The sequence below is a fragment of the Ovis aries genome, chromosome 1, assembly GCF_016772045.2.
Source record: "Ovis aries strain OAR_USU_Benz2616 breed Rambouillet chromosome 1, ARS-UI_Ramb_v3.0, whole genome shotgun sequence".
Lineage (NCBI taxonomy): Eukaryota > Metazoa > Chordata > Mammalia > Artiodactyla > Bovidae > Ovis > Ovis aries.
The window spans coordinates 105,506,077-105,525,957 of record NC_056054.1 but is presented as its reverse complement, the minus strand read 5'-3'; the positions used below and the strand labels follow the sequence as shown (position 1 = coordinate 105,525,957).

General features: G+C 39.6%; 1 protein-coding gene across 10 annotated transcripts in view; it reads left to right on the top strand.

Annotated features, from left to right (window-relative positions):
* Positions 1–19,283, top strand: part of ASH1L (ASH1 like histone lysine methyltransferase) — a 205,453-nt gene extending 186,170 nt beyond the window's left edge. For 9 of the 10 annotated variants that reach the window (XM_060414913.1, XM_012182890.5, XM_060414916.1 and 6 more), the window contains 12 exons: positions 3,882–4,034; positions 5,981–6,035; positions 6,118–6,250; positions 7,427–7,675; positions 8,654–8,740; positions 9,988–10,078; positions 10,588–10,726; positions 10,840–11,012; positions 13,312–13,478; positions 14,614–14,654; positions 15,926–16,227; positions 16,824–19,283. In XM_060414913.1, coding sequence (XP_060270896.1) covers positions 3,882–4,034; positions 5,981–6,035; positions 6,118–6,250; positions 7,427–7,675; positions 8,654–8,740; positions 9,988–10,078; positions 10,588–10,726; positions 10,840–11,012; positions 13,312–13,478; positions 14,614–14,654; positions 15,926–16,227; positions 16,824–16,915 — 1,682 coding nt within the window. In that variant the 3' untranslated portion in view covers positions 16,916–19,283. Of the gene's footprint in view, positions 1–3,881; positions 4,035–5,980; positions 6,036–6,117; positions 6,251–7,426; positions 7,676–8,653; positions 8,741–9,987; positions 10,079–10,587; positions 10,727–10,839; positions 11,013–13,311; positions 13,479–14,613; positions 14,655–15,925; positions 16,228–16,823 lie in introns of those variants that run through there. The other variant, XM_060414917.1, reaches the window with a different exon arrangement.
* The last annotated feature ends 598 nt before the right edge of the window (positions 19,284–19,881 follow it).

Here is a 19,881-nt window from a genome sequence, read left to right as displayed (position 1 = left end):
GCCCTTTTTTTTTTTCTTTCCCACACCACCCTTCGGCTTGAGGGGTCTTAGTTCCCCAAACGAACAGGGATCAAACTTCATGCCTTCCTCAGTGAAAGCACAGAGTCCCAACCACTGGATCACAAGGGAATTCCCCTCATACTGTTCATTTACTCTTTCTTTCCCTCATAAAGAAGCAAGAAATTCCCTAGTGGTCCAATGGTTAGGACTTGGTGTTTTCACTGCCAGGGCCCAGGTTTAATCCAAGTTCAGAGAACTAAAATCCTGCAAGCAGCACAGGATAGCAGGGGAAAAAAAGTATAAGCAGTCTGCATGGTGTATAAAGCAACATTTTGAGTAGGGACTAGATTGATCTAGAAATTTACCCAAAATCTTGTATCTTCTCAGTGATTTGATTGGCATAATTTCTGTGAACTTACTTTCCAATTAGTTCAAGTCTTCTGAAAATAACAGCAATTATTTCCTGAGTATTTATTATAGGTCAGGCACTGAGCTAAAACGTATAACAAGGGTTATTCCATTTAATCTACACAGATTTCCTCTTGAGGGAAGTATAGACATTGTGCTTACTTTACTGCACTTTGCAGATACGGTTTTCTACCATTTTGTGGCAACCCTGTTTGGAGCAATCTACAGTGCCATTTTTCCAAGAGCATTCTGTCCCTTTGTATCCTCACAATATTTCAAATTTTTTCAATATTTGTTACAGTGATTTGTGATTAGTGATCATTGATGTTACTATTGTAATGGTTTGGTGGTACCTCAAACCGTGAATTTAATAAATGTTGTGTGTGTTCTGACCACTCCGGCTGGCTAGCCTTTCTCTGCTATCCTCCACCCGACCACACCCCATCTCCTGGCTCTCTCCCTATCTTTGGGCTTCCTAAGCTTAATCATTTCCAGCTTTTTTTTTTTTTTTTTTTTTTTAATTTCTAGCTTTTGATTTAAAGTGAGATACCTGCAACTCTTCCTCTCACTTGAACACTTAGGGCCCACTGCAGGGTTATTAGTTGGCCTAATTTCAATACTGTTGTATTTTAGGTGTTCAGTTCAGTTCAGTTCAGTCGCTCAGTCGTGTCCAACTCTTTGCAACCCCATGAATCGCAGCACGCCAAAATCGCAGTACGCCAGGCCTCCCTGTCCATCACCAACTCCCGGACTGGGAGGCCTGGCGTGCTGCGATTCATGGGGTCGCAAAGAGTCAGACACAACTGAGCGACTGAACTGAACTGAACACCTAAAATACAATAGTATTGAAATTAGGCCAACTAATAACCCTGCTGCTGCTGCTAAGTTGCTTCAGTTGTGTCCGACTCTGCGACCCCATAGACGGCAGCCCACCAGGCTCTGCCATCCCTGGGATTCTCCAGGCAAGAACACTGGAGTGGGTTGCCATTTCCTTCTCCAATGCATGAAAGTGAAAAGTGAAAGTGAAGTCACTCAGTGGGCCCTAAGTGTTCAAGGGAGAGGAAGAGTTGCACGTATCTCACTTTAAATCAAAAGCTAGAAATTTAAAAAAAAAAAAAAGCTGGAAATGATTAAGCTTAGTGAGGAAGGCATGCCTAAGCCAAGACATGCTAAAAGCTAGGTCTCTTGCACTAAACAGTTAGCCAAGTTGCAAATACAAAGGAAAAGTTCTTAAAGGAAATTTAAAAAGTGCCACTGCAGTGAACACACAAATGAAAAGAAAGTTAAACTGCCCTATTTTGGGTTGTTTGCTGTGGTTTTTTTGTTTTTTTCTTTTTATTTTTTTATTGACTGATATTTTGTGCTCTATTGTTGATATGGAGAAAGTTTGAGTGGTCTGGATAGAAAGTCAAACCAGCCACTACATCCTCTTACGCCAAGCCTATTCCAGAACTGTCTTCGGTTCTGTGAAGGCTTAGAGATGTGACAGAGCTGCAGAAGAGAAGACTGCAGCTGGCAGAGGTCAGTTCATGAGGTTTAGGGAAGACTCTGTAACATCAAAGTACAAGGTGAAGCGTCCAGTTCTGACGCAGAAGCTACAGAAAGTTATCCAGAAAATGAGATCAGTAACAAAGGTGGCCACACTAAACAACAGGTTTTCTGTGTAGATGAAATAGCCTAATACTGAAAGATGCCATCTACTTTGCCTTTGCTGTTTTAAAGAAATGAAGTGAAAGTTGCTTAGTCATGTCCAACTCTTTGCAACCCCACAGACTATAGTCTGGAATTCTCTAGGCCAGAATACTGGAGTGGGTAGCCTTTCCCTTCTCCAGGGGATCTTCCCAACCCAGGGATCAAACCCAGGTCTCCCACATTGTAGGTAGATTCTTTACCAGCTGAGCCACAACAGAATCTAGACAATAGCACATCTCTTACAAAGTGGTTTACTGAATATTTTAAGCCCTCAGTTGAGACCTACTACTCAAGAAAAATTATTTCCTTTCAAAATACCACTGCTCATTGACAATGTACCTAATCACCCAAGAGCTCTGATGGAGGTGTACAATGAGATTAATACTGTTTTCATGCCTACTGGTGCAACATCCACTCTGCAACCTGTGGATTGAGCAGTAATTTCCCTATTCAAGTTTTATCCTCCAAGAAATACATTTCATAAGGCTACAGCTGCACAGATACTGAACCTCTGATGGATCTGGGCAAAGAAAATTGAAAACCTGGAAAAGATTCTAGAGCCCATTAAGAATATTCATGGTTCCCAGGAGGAGGTCAAAATATCAACATTAATAGGAGTTTGGAAGTCATGTCCAAACCTCATGGATGATGTTGAGGGGATCAAGACTTCAGTGTAGGAAGTAAACTGCAGATGTGGTAGAAAAAGCAAGAGAACTAAAATTAGAAGGGGGACCTGAAGGTGTGACTGAACTGCTGCAATATTGTGGTAAAATCTTCATGGATGAGAAGTTCCTTCTTATGGATGAGCAAAGAAAGTGACTTCTTGAGATGGAATCCTGGTGAAGATGCTGTGAAGATTTTGCTGAAATGGCACAAAGGATTTAGAAGATTACATAAACTTAGTTACTAAGGCAGGGGCAGCAACAGAGTTTGAAAAGGTTGACTCCAATTTTGAAGTAAGTCCTATGGATAAAATGATAACAAAGAGCATTGCATGAAGAAAAAAGTATTGCATGCTGCAGAGAAATCGTTTATAAAAGAGTCAAAGATGTGCAAACTACATTGCTGTCTTGTCTTCAGAAATTGCCTCAGCCAACCCATCCTTCAGTAGCCACCACCCTCATCGGTCAGCAGCTATCAATATCAAGTCAAGAACCTCCACCAGCAAAAAGATTATAACTTGCTGAAGACTCAGATAATGTTTAGCATTTTTTTGGCAATAAAGTATTTTTTAATTGAGGTATATATGTTGGTTTTTTAGACATAATGCTATTGCACACTTAATAGACTACAGTATAAAATTTTTTTCACATGCATTGGGAAACCACAATCTCTGTGTGACTCTCTTTTTTGCAGTATTTACATTACTGTAATGTTCTGTAACCAAATCTGCAGTATCTCTGAAGTGCCTGTACTACCACTGTTCGCATTTTATAGTTGAGAAGCTAAGACACAGAGTTTAAGTATCTTTCCCCAAATCAGACAGTTAGTAGTAAGACCAGAATCCAAAAGCAGGCACACATATCTGAAACCCAGACTTGGAACTACTATACTCTGTTGCACCTGGCCATTAGTAAGGTCTCTCTAAATTGTAGGATTTGTCTCTCTAATAAACCCAGTGTTTTCTTTTTTTTTTTAAGGAGGAAAGAGAAAACTCCATAACTACTAATCTGCTTAGTCACTTCAAGGAAAATAGAGAAAATAGCAGGAATCCATTACAGAAGAGAAAGCCACATAGAGCTCCTCTTTTCCTGAAACTAATTTTTACTCTGTCCTTCCAGATGTCTTCATGACCCAGTTCTCTGCCCTGCAGACTGCTCGATCTGTTCGAACAAGACGGTTAGCAGCAGCAGAGGAAAACATTGAAGTAGCTCGGGCAGCTCGCCTAGCCCAGATCTTCAAAGAGATCTGTGATGGCATAATCTCTTATAAAGGTACCCCAAATTCCTTCTCCTTAGCTTTTAAAAAAATCATATCAAGATATCCAAGGCCAGGAACGCATAGCAATTTAAGACTGTGATTTTCAGTGGTTTACTTAGTTCTTCATTTGTCAGAGTATAGAATTATAGGACTAATTACAGTCTTCAGGGATTGTTGTCTCTGAATCCTTGGCTGTTTAGGTTAATTTTTGTATTTATTGGAATGTTATCATAGTTTAGCACTATATTTAAAAATCACATTTATTAGCTGTAGGATAGAAGTAGGTCTTTGTCTTGAATATAATTTTCCTGAATGAGGCAGTGAATTAGCAATTTAAGAAAAAAGTATTAAAAATGTATGACATCAGTGGTTCTTATCTGTCGATTGACAGATATCTTTGAGAATAAAGTTGTGGACTCTTACCCCAGAAAAATATTATATACCTAATTTTGCATATATTTTGGAGGGTTCACAGGCCCTTTCTACATTAAGGAAAAGGATATAAAGTTACAAGCAAATTACTTTTGAAGCATTTTCATGTAAACATTTACCCCACTCTTTTCCTTTTCTAAAATACATCTTTTGGATTTGTGTTGGGTTAAGGGTGGAGAAGGGGAGAGTTTTTTAATTTAAGTCCGTAGTTTGGTAATGCACATGACTTTTTCTAACCACAAAATTTGTAGTTTTTTTTTTTCGTAGATATTTAAAATTAGAAATTTTAACAAATAATTGCTGCTTTTGCCTTCAACTTTTTTTCTGTTTTTTTAATAATTGAAGTATAATTGATGTACAATATTATGTTATTTACAGATGTACAGTATAGAGATTCATAATTTTAGAGGTTATAATCCATTTATAGTTATAGAATATTAGCTATATTCTTGTGTTGTACAATATATCCTTGTTGCTTGCTTTATACATAATATTTTGTACGTTCTTAATCTGCTACCCCTCTATTACCCCTCCCCCATTCCCTCTCCCTACTGGTAATCACTAATTTGTTTTCTATATCTCTGAGTCTTTTGTTGTTGTCCTTGTTAAAATCAGCCATCAACTTCTGCTTCCTTCCTTTCCCTAAATTCTGAAGATTTTGGTTTTCTTTCTCTTTTCTTTCTCTATCTACTATTTATCTTCATATTTTAGTGTTTTGTTGTTGTTGTTGTTGTTTTTGCCATTTGTTAACCTCAGCATAGAGGAAAGGGCAGACCAACCTATCCTAATATGTAAAGTTTTGTGACACCTGTTCCCTTTACACTCCCTAAAGATCACACTCTGTATTCTCAACCAGCCCTATCTGATCTAATATGAAATTGCAGTAGATGTATCTGTATGTCATTATATTCTAGGCATGAAACAGTAGGCTTTTTCTCTCTGTGTAGTGAGTTATTAGAAAGTAAGAGAGCAAGTGAGAAGCAGCCCCACAACATGAATTTTATTTTTGTAATACAGATCAACTGTCACAAGAAGATGGATTCCAGAAAATATTTACAGCACTGAATTATTCATTATCTGGAATCAAGTTGAATCCAAACCAACAGAGTACTATTAACTGTGGGCAAATAGTAAGAACTGGAAAACATTTTTTGAATGTAGTTGAGTAGGAATTTGCCTTAAGCATACTAGCTGCTACGTTAAGTTCCCATATCTCATTTTTCTTAGAAAGTTTTCATTACCCAGCTAATGCTGTTTTACATTTCAAGTATATATATATATATATAAACACACACACAAACTGTATCTTTCATATTTCAGGTAATCCTGAATGTATCTTCTGATCCCTGCCTTTAATTACCCACATTTCTGAAAAGTCTTTTCATTTTTCACTGATCTCAAAAAAAAAAAAAACTTAGATTTTTTTTTTCCAACTTTAAATTTGGGGGATTCTACTTTTTCAGTTAGGAGTTAATACTGGCCTCCCTATAGAGTCAGTCTGTCTACTAAACCTTGCATTTTTTTGCAGATTCTTCCCGACAATCACTGGCAGCACCACTTTTGAACCTACCCCCAAAGAAAAAGTAAGTTTACATATGTGGGAATCATCTGAGTTTTAGTAAAGTCCTAAGTGTACCAGATTGACACCCTGACTTTATGTTTCAGGAATGCTGATTATTATGAGAAGATCTCTGATCCCCTAGATCTTTCCACCATAGAGAAGCAGATCCTCATTGGTTATTATAAGACAGTGGAGGCTTTTGATGCTGACATGCTCAAGGTCTTTCGGAATGCAGAGGTATTTTTCACTGACTTCAAACACAGATTTAAGAAGTTTGTTCTGAAGAGGTCTGTTGTAGAAGTTTAAGATTTTTACCTTCTTCTCCTAACATCCTTCATATTTCTGATTAAGAAAGGCAGCAATTTTTATTGAGTACACTAGGGTAAATTCTGCTTACTTGAAGTGCCTTGCTGTGTGCCTGCTAAGTCACTTCAGTCTTATCTGAGTCTTTGCAACCCCATGAACTGTAGCCTACCAGGCTCCTCCATCCACGGGATTCTCTAGGCAAGAATACTGGAGTGGGTTGCCATAGGGTTATAATTTTCTAAATATTGGAGATATAATAAATGCAGATAATAATACGACTAGAATGAAAGGTTAACTCATACTCCCAAAACAATTTTGGTAGAAACTTACTTTCATGTTGAACCTTTACATTTACGTAGTAGACATTTTGCTACATCTAAGTCATATCTGTAGGCTCTACTCAATAGGTATATGTGAAATACACAGAAACATGTATAAGCAAATAAATATATATCTTAAGGATGAATCAGCGTATAGTACACTAATATATTGCAGAATAGGTGAAGCTCATTGGAGGAGAGGTGGGCTTGAATTGATACAAAGATGTAAAATATTGTATGATACATAGAGGATATTTTTCAGTGATTTTCAAATACTTTGGAGAGGTGTTTGAAGGTCAAAAGAGACTACTAGATGACAGAGGAATTGAGACTGAAGACAAGAAATGAGAGAAAAACAGACAGATGGGAGAAGAATTAGAGCAGTCTTGAATCATTACGTGCTTTCTCCTGAACCCAGCTTCCAAATATATTTAGACTTGTAGCTTTGTGTCCCTGGTATCTATAAAACAAAGGTAAATGGAGAGATTCTCCACATTATTCTTGTGGTACTTAATCATGTTCCATGGTCTCTGTGTTTTTGATCCTTGTGGACAGTAAAGTCTGTGACAAGAGTTGAATGTCAGAGTAATAGAGCAAATGGGAAAATTACCATGCAGATTCTCATTTTAATTCATTTTAGTTGAATTTAAGTTGTTTTCAATTGTCTGGCCCCTATATTTGATGGTATTAGAAATGTATTAACCAAATGGGAAGATAAAGAAAATCCTGCCACCTCTTCAGGTATATTTTTAAGCCAAACATGATTTCTTTCTCCTGCTTTCTTCAGAAGTACTACGGGCGTAAATCCCCAGTTGGAAGAGATGTTTGCCGCCTACGAAAGGCCTATTACAATGCCCGGCATGAGGCATCAGCCCAAATTGATGAGATTGTGGGAGAGACAGCAAGTGAGGCAGACAGCAGTGAGACCTCAGTCTCTGAGAAGGAGAATGGGCATGAGAAGGATGATGATGTTATCCGCTGTATCTGTGGCCTCTACAAGGATGAAGGCCTCATGATCCAGTGTGACAAGTGCATGGTGAGAGTCAAGAGGTGAAGCAGAGGCCTAGTCCTGATGAGTGTGGTGACTATATTCAAAGCATCAGCCCCTGCCTCTTTTGACTTTGCTTGACAGGCTGTTTATGAACTTTAACTTTGCCTCAGTTTCTGTTATCCCTTACTGCTCACCATATTGTCCTTCTCCTTTTTTTATCTCTCTCTTTCATTTTTTCCTCCCCTTCTTTTTTCTACCTCCTGTTCTTTGTGCCTACTTTCCACTGCACACTTCTGAAGTAATCTGGATCAAGAAGAATGATAATATATAAGGCAGTGCTTTACCGGAAAAACACTAGGGGTACTACACTCAACATAGCATTAATGTAGATGGAATTCAATATATAGAACTCCTGATGAAGGAGTCAAGGCCTGGATTTGAGCCCTAGTATCCCCATTTGATACATCTGAACTTATTACCTTATATAAAATGGAACTATGAGTAATACATAGGATTGTTAGGAGAATATAATTAGATAAGGTTAAGTAAAAACATTTTGTAACTATGAAGCTTTCCATAGTGGCCATATTGTTGATGCCTGTTACTTTGTAAGTGATAGCTTGGTACTATATTGGTTCATCCTTCTGTTCTCTAGCCATCTCCTTATTTTGTTTGCCCAGATCCATGTATTATAAACGGTCTATATACTTATATTCAGATAAGTCCTCATTCTTCTTTCCTCCTACTTTACCATTTATCTCTAATTTCCCTTCTTAACCCCTTGTTCCTGTTTTACTTTACCCTGTCCTATTGCTTTTCTTTGTTTTTTTTGTTTTGCTTCAGCTTGCAAGATCTTAGTTTTCCAACCAAGGATTGAACCCAGGCCATGGCAGTGAAAGTGCCAACTCCTAACCACTGTACTGCCAGGGAACTCCCACAGATATTTTTTTATTCTTAGTCCCCAAGACTTCTCTCAGTGAGTCTAACTCCCTACATACACACACACTTCTTTTTTTTTTGCAGGTGTGGCAGCACTGTGACTGTATGGGAGTGAACTCAGATGTGGAGCACTACCTTTGTGAGCAATGTGACCCGAGGCCTGTGGACAGAGTAAGTTGCCTCCTGATAATACCCCAATCTAAAAGTAGGAGATATGGCACATGGTATTTTATCTACCCTGCTCCTAATATACTGAATTTCCTTTGATAAGTTATTCAGCCTCTCTAGGCCTGTTTCTTACAATTTCTTACACTTTACGTTGAAGGTAATAATTCTCCCCTTCCTTTTCTCAGGAGTGGGACAAAAGGAAGAATATTTAAGAAATCTATGGAAGAAATGATACTGTATAAAAACCCTGTTTTTAATAAACACTATCTACTATCCATAAAAGAAGTAGCTTAATCACTTATTTTAAGCAGTGTTTAAGGAAAAGAGCTCTGGACTCAGAGTCAGCAAAAAATTAGTCTCAGCCCCATGTTTTGTTTTGTTTTGTTTTGGCCATGCTGGGTCGTTGTTGCTGCATACAGGCTTTCTCTAGTTGCAGCAAGCGGGGGCTCCTCTTTCATTGAGGTGTGCAGACTTCTCACTGCAGTAGCTTCTCTTGTTGGCTTCTCTTGTCTGGCTCTAGGGCATGCAGGACCCAGTAGCTGCACCATTCTGACTCTAGAGTGTAGGCTTAACAGTTGTAGAGCTCAGGCTCAGTTGTTCCACAACATGTGGAATCTTCCTAGAGCAGGAAACAAACCCATGTTCCCTGCTCTGGCAGGAGGATTCTTAGCCACTGGACCACCAGGGGAGTCCTTAAGCCCATTTTTTAAGAGAGTTGGTAGGTTGGGTAACTTGCCCAGTTATTAAATGGGTTTTTTTCTTAGCTCTGCCATATTTATATGTGTGATCGTCTATAAAAGGAGATATTTAGGCAATACTTCTTAACAGTGGTGCTGTTGTCATTTTGAGTGGACCGCTCTTCAATGTTGTAAGGTTTACATTGCAGAATGTTAGGCTTTCTTGGCCCTTGGGCACTAAGTCCTAGTATAGCTTCCTCCAGTCATTGTGACAGAGTTCCCCTTCACACATTTTCAGATGCCCTTTAGATGGCACAGAGCAACTACAGAATAAGTGCTCCACAGGGTATAGTTTGGGATATTTCATCTGTCAAGTTTGTCCTCTATGTTTACTTTTTCAAGTTTAAGAACTCTTGATTGCAGTCACCTGTTTAATATCTATGCTGTATTGAAATGACTAAGCAGTAAGTCTTAATTGCTTGGAGATTCTAGGTTTTAGTTCTTTTTCTCTTGAATAGAGAGGCTGGAAATAGTAGTCACAGCCCTTATCTCTTGGCTCTCTGCTCTTACCAGGAGGTACCCATGATCCCTCGGCCCCACTACACGCAACCTGGTTGTGTCTACTTCATCTGTTTGCTCCGAGATGACCTCCTGCTTCGTCAAGGTGCATACACAGAAGCTGACTCTACTTGTCAAAGCTGACCTTTCTGAACAGTAGGGAGTAATTGCTGTCTGCATAATAGTCCTTGTCTCCATATGACTTTTAATAGCAATAGAATATAGGTTTTTTAATATCCTCAAGTTACTTAGGCTTAATACATTTATCTTCACCAAATAATATTTAAGGTAATGTTTTACAAACTGAAAAACATTATGCTAAAAATAAATTGGAGAGACCAGAGTGTTACAAAGCTAGTTTTAGGACTGAGAAAGACACATAGCATTCCAAGAGGTAGAAGACCTCCTTAGGGTCATGCTCATGGTCTTGAATTGATTTTCATCACCATTAGACTGCTGGTTGTAGTTACGTATTTCTTGTTTTAGATTTTCAGTTCTTTGTACGTAGACCTTGGGTGACACTAGTGAACACCTAGCATAACTTATACAGGAATCACTTTAACCTTCTCCTGTGTTCTGTGCCTTCTGCGTCTTTAATCTCCTGTGCCTTCCTAGGTGACTGTGTATATCTGATGAGGGATAGTCGGCGCACCCCTGATGGCCACCCTGTCCGTCAGTCCTATCGACTGTTATCTCACATTAATCGAGATAAACTTGACATATTCCGCATTGAGAAGCTTTGGAAAAATGAAAAGTATGTGTTGAGGTTCTATCTCTTTTCTTCAAGCTGTACCCTACTAGAGTAGTGCTGGATATTCACTACAATCTTGATAATTAAACTTCTCCCTTCTCTTTTTTTTTTTAAAGAGAGGAACGGTTTGCCTTTGGTCACCATTACTTTCGTCCCCATGAAACCCACCACTCTCCATCCCGTCGGTTTTATCACAATGAACTATTTCGAGTGCCACTTTATGAGATCATTCCCTTGGAGGCTGTAGTGGGGACCTGCTGTGTACTGGATCTTTATACATACTGCAAAGGTAAGTGATTTGCACTACCTAAAAAATGACCTCCTGGCGGCCGTTCATTGATCTACTGCTGCCCACTGCATACATATAGCCTCTCTCTGATAAAAGATTGTCCAAGGCTGGCTTTGAAGCTTCAGAGAGCTATATACTTTCTTTTACCTAGTGCTTGGTACTCAATAAATGTTAATTCTCCTTTTAATTTAATTCATTTTTTTCATAGTGTGTATTTAGTACTCTATTAATACTTATGGGAAGATAAGTTATTAGGGTAGTGCAAACATAATTGTGGTTTCGAACTTTGACTTTTAAATCATTATAACTAGGTTCACAAAATAGGAACCATAACAATCAATACATTTTTGCCAACAAGAAGTAAGTTTGTTTATTCCTATAGCATAAAAATCCATGCTTTGGGTCAACAAACTCTTGGAAAGCATTTTCTGCCTCTTGCTGGTTGTGGAAGCATTTTCCCTGCAAAAAATTCTTAAGATGCTCAAAGAAGTATAGTTGGTTGGCTAGAGGTCAGGTGAATATGGTAGATGAGGCAAAACTTCATAGCCCAGTTTGTTCAACTTTTGAAGCCTTGGCTATGCAAAGTGCATTCCAGCATTGTGGAGAATTGGGCCCTTTCTGTTGACCAATGCTAGCTTTGGGCATTGCAGTTTTTGGTGCATCTTATCAATTTGTTGAGCATACTTCTCAGATGTAATGGTTTCACCAGGATTCAGAAGGCTCTCATGGATCAGACCAGCAGCAGACCACCAGACAAGTGACTGTGACCTTATTTGGGTGCAAGTTTGGCTTTGGGAAGTGCTTTGGAGCTTTTCCTTGATCCAGACACTTAGTTGGTTGTCTCCAATTGACATATAAAGTCCACTTTTTATCACAACATCATAATCTGACAAAGAAATGTTTTGTTGTTGCACAGAATAAGAGAAGACAGCACTCCAAAACAGCAATTGTTTTGATTTGCGGTGAGCTTATGAGGCACCCACTTATCTAGCTTTTTCACCTTTCCAATTTGCTTCAAATGCCCAACAACCATAGAATGGTCGACGTTGAGTTCTTTGACAGCTTCTCATGTAGTTCTAAGAGGATCAGCTTCAATGATTCCTCTGACTTGGTTGTTGTCTACTTCCAATGGCTGGCCACTGCATTCCTCATCTTCAGAGCTCTCATCTCCTTTACAAAACTTCAGAACCACCACTGCACTGTACATTTGCTAGCAACTCCTGGGCCAAATAGGTTGTTGCTGTTGCAAGTTGTCTCCACTGTTTTATGACCCATTTTGAATTTGAATAAGAAAATTGCTTTAATTTCCTTTTTTGTGTAACATCACTTCACTAGTGTAAAATAAATATAAACAGCAAGTAATGTCATTAGCCAAAAAAAAAAACATAAACCAAGAAATGTGAAGTAAAGTGATGTGTAACATAACCACATTTCAGAATGTATTTCAGTATCAAAGTTCAACAATGTAAAAACTGCAGTTACTTTTGCACCCACCCTAATACTCTTCCCCCCCCCCCCAATTCCAAAATCCTTACGGCCATCATCAACTCGCTACATTAAACGAACACAAAAAAGGACAACAGTTTCATGAGGTTTGTGGCTAACAGAATCAATCTAATTTCAGATTCCAATTCCAACAGTTTTTACCTGTATGCCCTTGGGCAAGTTATTTAACCTAGTGAAAATAGGGATTCGTATCTATTTTAGAGAGTTTTCTAAGGATTAAATGAAATAATCTCCAAAATCACTAAGCCCAGTTTATGGCTCACAGTAAAACTCACTATAAGTTAGTTATCATTAGAAGCAGAGTTTAGTTTCCTAGGTCTTTCTCTTAGCATCACAGCAAAATAGTCCAGAAGAATTCCTTGCAAAAGCTAAGTGCTTAAAGCCCCATGCTACTGATGACTCCTCCATCCCCTACTTTCTATAAAGTGTTCATTACCAAACGTGCTTCCCTCATTTGAAGTGTCATTCTTTTCTTATAACTTCCCCATGATATGCTCTGTTTTTCCCCTGAAATGCTCTCTCAAAAAGTTCTGCAGCACTCAGTCTGTGTTTCCAGTTTCTTTCCATCCTGTAGAATGCCCTTTCACTCTTTGACTCCCTTTCCCCTTTCTTTGACACTAGTGTCTCCTTTCTTCTGCAATCACCAAATGCTTACTTGTTCCCCCTCTCAAAACAGCTACCATGTTTCCCTGTTAGGAAGTCTCGCTTCTCTCCCACTGGTATGTGATGGGCAGCTCAGGGTGAGGGAAGGGAACATAGAGGGAGTGTTCTTTAACAGTGTTTGGCCTCATAGGGAGACCCAAAGGAGTGAAGGAGCAAGATGTGTACATCTGTGATTATCGGCTAGACAAGTCAGCACACCTGTTCTACAAGATCCACCGGAACCGCTATCCTGTCTGCACCAAACCCTATGCCTTTGATCACTTCCCCAAGAAGCTCACTCCAAAAAGAGATTTCTCAGTAAGTCTCCTTCCTCCCTTCACTGTATGTGTCAGGACAATCTAGTTCATGCATGGAATTCCCAGTGAGAATTTTCACGTGGCTCTCTGCTTCTTTACCCCATCTCCATCCCAAACTGGAAAACACCCTCTCTGTGGATGTTTGAACAGCAAACATACATTTGTTCTGTATTTCCTGGCATGGGCTGTGCCTCAGGGAATTGTTATCATATTTTAGATAGGTTTTCCTCTTTTTCTCTCTCTTCCACCTCTTTACCATCTTTGCCCTTGAGCCCCATTTGTAGTTTTTTGGTTTCTCACATCCATAATTTTGAGAAACAAAAAGAAAATAACATTGAGAAACCTTTGGTGAAAATAATTTAGTGCTTTTTATACTTGGATTTAAAGTATAAGACATTGTTATCACTATTAAGAAAAATTGTTTATTATCCTACTGCACAGAAAGTAACTGCTGTTTTCATTTTCAACCTTTTTCCTGTGTGTTTTGTTTTTTTCAAATTGTTGTGAACATATTCCTCCAGTTATTTTGTGCCATTTGTTATCATTTCATAAAGGTTCTGGTTATCCATCTATTTGCTATAATGAAACCCTGGACTAAACTCCTCATCCATGAGTTTTTTTTTCAGTGGGCCTGTCAGAATTCAGAGTTTTCATCCTAGAATGCTTAGAAATAGTCTAACCAGAACACAAACCTTTATGTCCCTATTTTTCCTAGTATTATTTTTGGATTTCTGTGAATCATATTTCTTTTATATTCTCTCTGCCCACCACCAGGCCCTGCCTCTCATTCTTTGGTCTTGCTTGCTTACTGTCAGCTTTGAAACTCCAACCTTAACTTCTCAAAAGTTGGGATGGGACAGAAGGAATTGTGACCCTTTCCCTTCTGCTGTCATTCTAAGCTTATAAAATGCTTTAAAAAAAAACCATTGTGGCCTACAGATTACTAGAAGGACTGAACTTCTGACCTTAAAACAGTCCTCCAACATGTAAAGGTTTTAGCCCAGTAGCGCCTTTTTTTCTTTACTTCCTTGCCTCGCCACCTCCTTTATCCTGAGTTAGCCCCAGATCATCTGATTCAGCTTTGCCAGCATTTGCAGTACACTTACCAACTTACCACTTCAATGTCTTCTCTGCAGCCTCATTATGTCCCAGACAACTACAAGAGGAACGGAGGGCGGTGAGTCCCACTGGGGGGATGTGATTAACCAGTAGCTTGAATGGAGTAAGAGAATAGCCACTTACCCATTCAGTCCCACCCCTAGGATTGAAAAGTCTCTGACAGAGTAGCCCAATATAGTGCCAAGAATAATATGGAAGAACTGCACTTCAGTAGTAGTGGACTCATTATGGAGCCTTATTTGGGGCAGGGAGGGAAATTTGTAAGAGCAGAGAAAGAAAATGATTTGGGACAGAACTCTTGACATATTTGGAAAAATCTCTCTCAGGTTTCTGAAAGCTTTCCCTAATACCTCAAGGTGTATCAGCTCTTAGGTCTTCAAGGAACAGAAGTAGATAGAAGTGCATGGTTTTAGCTGAGCAGTTTGGACTTATAGTTTTTATTTGTGCTTGTTTTGTACACAAGCGGGGTATTCTGGTGGAGGGAGGACCACACCCTGTAGCATGTGGGATCTTAGCTCCCCAACCAGGGATCGAACCCATGCCCCCTGCTGTTGGAAGCGCAGAGTCTTAACCACTGGATCACCAGGAAAGTTCTGAGAGGGGTATTGTTACAGAAAGTACCAAAGGTTTTTTTCAGTTTCCTTTTCTATTGAATGGTAGGTAGTGTAACAGTTACTTTATCTATATCAATAGCTTTTTTTTTTTTTTTTTAGGAAATCAAATATATTTCTTAAAAAAAAAATACCAGATAATAGATGAGAGAAGAAATTTAAGAAAAGTAAAAACTATTTAAATGCTCATTGTAGTTGGACTATTGGTATCACAAGGTTGTGCCATACTTCTGTGTACTCATGAAGCAATCAGAACTAGCTCAGCATTTTACCAGCTCTGGTCTATCTTATGGATTCCTGAAAGAAAGAAGAAAAATTGAATTTTATAAATAGAAATTAAATTTCAGAGAAGGGTGGTGATTTTTTTCAAAAAATAATAAAATGAAGACCATAGGGACTTCTCTGCTGGCCCAGTGGCTAAGACTCTGAGCTCACAATACATGTAGCCCAGATTCAATCCCTTGTCAGGGAACTAGATCCCACATGCCACAATGAAGATCCTATGTGCCACAACTAAGACCCTGTGCAGCCAAATAAATAAATGAAAATAAACATTTAAAAAATAATAAAATGAAGACCATAGCCAAGCTTCTTACATCTTGAGTCAAGGTTCTAACAGCTAGCCTACAGGATCCACAGGTCTTTTCCTTTCATCCCCCTTCCATCCCCAAGTGCCTTGCTTAGCCTTCCTCTCTAACTTCATATATCCTTCTGGCAGATCATCCTGGAAGTCTGAGCGCTCAAAGCCACCCCTGAAAGACCTGGGCCAGGAGGATGATGCTCTGCCCTTGATTGAAGAGGTTCTGGCAAGTCAGGAGCAAGCAGCCAATGAGATGCCCAGCCTGGAGGAGCCAGAACGGGAGGGAGCCACTGCTGAAAACAGTGAGAGTGAAAAAAAAACAGAGGAAAGTAGTCAAGAACCCCAAGTAGCCTGTACCCCTGAGGAGCGACGGCATAATCAACGAGAACGACTCAACCAGATCTTGCTCAATCTCCTTGAAAAAATCCCTGGGAAAAATGGTAAGGAAAATCAGGCTCCTAAGATAAATGCAATATTAGCAGAGAGGGAATGAAAAAGAGCAACTTCTGATTATTTGCCTAGAATGGAAAATATTCTTTAAATGGCACAGTTTTTTCATGGGCCTATTCTTAAATTCCTCTTGGCAATGAAACTGGGAGGTGAGAGGATCTCCTCACTGGAGGGCAGCTTCTTTCAGTTTGGCCTGGCTGCTGCTGCTGCTAAGTCACTTCAGTCATGTCCAACTCTGCGACCCCAGAGACAGCAGCTCACCAGGCTCCCCTGTCCCTGGGATTCTCCAGGCAAGAACACTAGAGTGGGTTGCCATTTCCTCCTCCAGTGCATGAAAGTGAAAAGTGAAAGTGAAGCTGCTCAGTCCATGGACTGCAGCCTACCAGGCTCCTCCGTCCATGGGGTTTTCCGGGCAAGAGTACTGGAGTGGGTTGCCATTGCCTTCTCCGTTTGGCCTCGAGGAAGGCCTAAATTGCTGGTGGGTTGGTGAAGGACCCATTGAACTCCTGTGATTTCCTGAGAGTTCAAATCTGGAATAAGGAGTGGGAGGGTAGAGTTTGATGAGCCTCCTTGGTTCTGTTTTCAGCCATCGATGTGACCTACTTGCTGGAAGAAGGATCAGGCAGAAAACTTCGAAGGCGTACTTTGTTTATCCCAGAAAACAGCTTTCGGAAGTGAACCTCAAAGAATGAGAACATCAAGCATCTGGGATCCAGTGGAGCCTACAGTCCTGCCTCCTGTTCTCTGAGTGCAGACAGGGGTGGGAAGGGTCCGTCCAGCAAGGGGAATGGGGCCACGTCGTTGACATTAGGTACTTAGTAAACCTTGGAGCTAGTGGAGAGGAAGAGGAAGGGGATCTGTCCAGACAGTTCAGCTTAACTTGTTTTCCTCTCCATTGCTTCACCCTGAGGGTTAATAATGTAGGGTGGAGGGCAGAGCACATTGGGGATGACCAGAATCTTTTGGTACTTTATAGCACTTGCCCCTCCCCTCAGCTTGGGTTTCTCTGTGTCATCCTCTGATCTTGCAGGCACTGCTAAGAAGCTGCTTCCTATACCCAGGTATAACTCAGACTCCAAAGGGACAGGGACAGGATCCCCACCCCTACCCTGTCTGTTCTCTATAGGCTCCAAGAGCTACCCCTAGAGACCTAAAACACAAACAGTAACTGGGCCTTGTTCCAGATCCCTGACTAGGAAAAGTTTCTCTTGCCTCTTTTCCCCAACCAGGTCAAAGTTAAATGTGAGTTGACAACTCAAAGCACTTGTAACTGCTGCCCCTCTCCCTACCTCTGCTATCCCAAATGGAATCATGGAATAGGGAAGGCCCCCATGGGGTCAGAAGGGCACAGTCCTTATTGTAATTATTTTGGTTTTCACCTTCATAACCTGCCGACCATATTGTTTTTTCTAAGAGAAGGCCAGGCCCCCGCCAGCACATGTGCTGCTTATGCGCTGTGGTTCTTGTGCGTCTGCTGTGCTCTGCGAATGGAGATTCCTTTCAAAGAAAAGTCATTTTAAAACCTGCGTAAAAATGAACTCTAACCACCCCCCAACGAAAGTCACTACATAAGCTGGCGAGCAGTATTCACCTATCAGAGTATTTGCTGCGAGTGTAGGTCATCAACGGAAAACACTACTTCTTGTTTTACTTGTACAGTTTTCAGTGTCCATCTCTTAAAGAGACAGTGTGTTCTCCCTGCCCCCAGTCCCATCTTCCTTCACCTTCCTGATGACTTCATCTTCAGGAGGATATCCAGGGTGTCACCTTCCTTCCCATTCACTTGACCAGGAGTTAACCAGATAAATTGTCTCTTAAAAATAAAACTTAAAAAGCTTTGCTTTGTTGTCTTCTCAGACATACATATGCATATATGTTTTAGATGTTCTTATAAGAGAAAAGATGGTTTTTAAATGTGCCAAGTTGTGTGTTGTATATATATATGTATGTATATATATATATATATATATCTGCTGCGTGATTAGTAAGCAATACAATAGTTAAACATTTCCCCATTACTTTTTTCTAATATTGGACCAATGCTGTCCTAATTGTACATTTCCTCTTAGGATGACGACGCTCTGACTTGTTTAGGTAGAAACATTGACCACCTTCCATTCCATTGAATCTTTCTTTTTCTCCTTTCTGTGTCAATCTTGAGGGAAAAAAAAGAGTAAAAGAGACAGGGGATACCAAAAACCCCCTTGAACAGAGAAAAAGCAGAATAAATATTTTATTAAAGAAAAAAGAGAATTAAGAAAATAGTTTGGAGTATTTTCTTACTGTAGAGAAGCACTGTACATTACTAAGAGACCTGGGTATAAGATACTCACGTGTGGAGCTGGGAAAATCGCATGTCCAAGCCCGATTGAGTGGTTTCTTTTGGTTTTCATTGCAGGGAGCCGGGTGGGAGGGAGGTGGGAATAGGGGCACTTTGGGGGTCTCCTTTTAGTCAAAGCAGGAAAATGACAAGAAAGAGATTAAAAGTCAATATTTCCTTTAATAGTGTTAAACACTAAAATTTTAAAAAAGTCTCAAAAAAATTAAAAAGGAAAAAAAAAACTTTGTAAAATGAGAGAACAGAAGCAAAAGACACTACGCTCTGTCATTTTATCTTTCTTTTGTTGAAAGACTAAAAACTGAAATGTTTTTTAGACAATCAAATGTTAGGTAAGTGCAAAAACTTGTTTTTTCTTACTGGTGTAGAAATTAATGCCTTTTTTTATTTTTCGGTTATTTTATAATAACAAAAGAACCCCCTAGCTGCCAGGCGGGTTTTGGTGTTTGAAATGCGGGGCAAAGCACTACATCACTGCAAATAGATACAGAGTTAGTCTGCATGTCTGTAGGCTGTGTGATTGCGGAAAATATAAATGCTGCTAATATATTTCCTTTTTACAAAAGCATATCTAAATAGATGATTGTTTTGATGTTAATCTTTGTAAATTATGTATTACCAATTTTAACATTGGATGTAATTGCATAAAAAGCTTGCATCTCAATCCTTGAAAGTCTAGTATTAAATGGAAAAAACTTTTCCTAACTACAGAGTGGTGAGCTTGCTATTTTTTTTCCTCTTTCCTATGCTCCATTTATATTCCCAGGATCTTCTCCATCCTGTTTCCAAAGAGATCTGCTTAAAACCACATCAGCATCCTAGGCCCCACATGGGCATGCTGACCACTGTTGACTGTTGGATCAAGCTTTTCCTCAGCACTGCAGCCTTTTTGGTCTGGGCCAAGCCTCTACACCTGTGCCCCTGGAGCACACAGACAGTACTCATTAGCAACCTCTAAGGTTGGCAGTAAGTTCAGGCTACATTTTCTAGGCCACTATGTTAGACTGTTTCCATTGTAAGCAGTGTACATATATTCATTTGTTTCACCTTCATAATAGCCCTTTTGGTAGGTACCAAAACCAAATTTTACAGATGAGGAAACTGAAGCTACAGAGAGGTTAAATAAATCACCCAAGATCTTGTAGCTAGTTAATCCTCATAATAGTCCCCTGTAGTTATTCCCGTTTTCATATAAGTAAAAACTGAACCTCGGGAAGGTTAAGTAAACTTGCCAGATCATCTAGTAACTAGTGTTGGAGCCAGAACTCCAAAATCTTTTAAGTTCATCCGCAAATAGGAAAGTGTC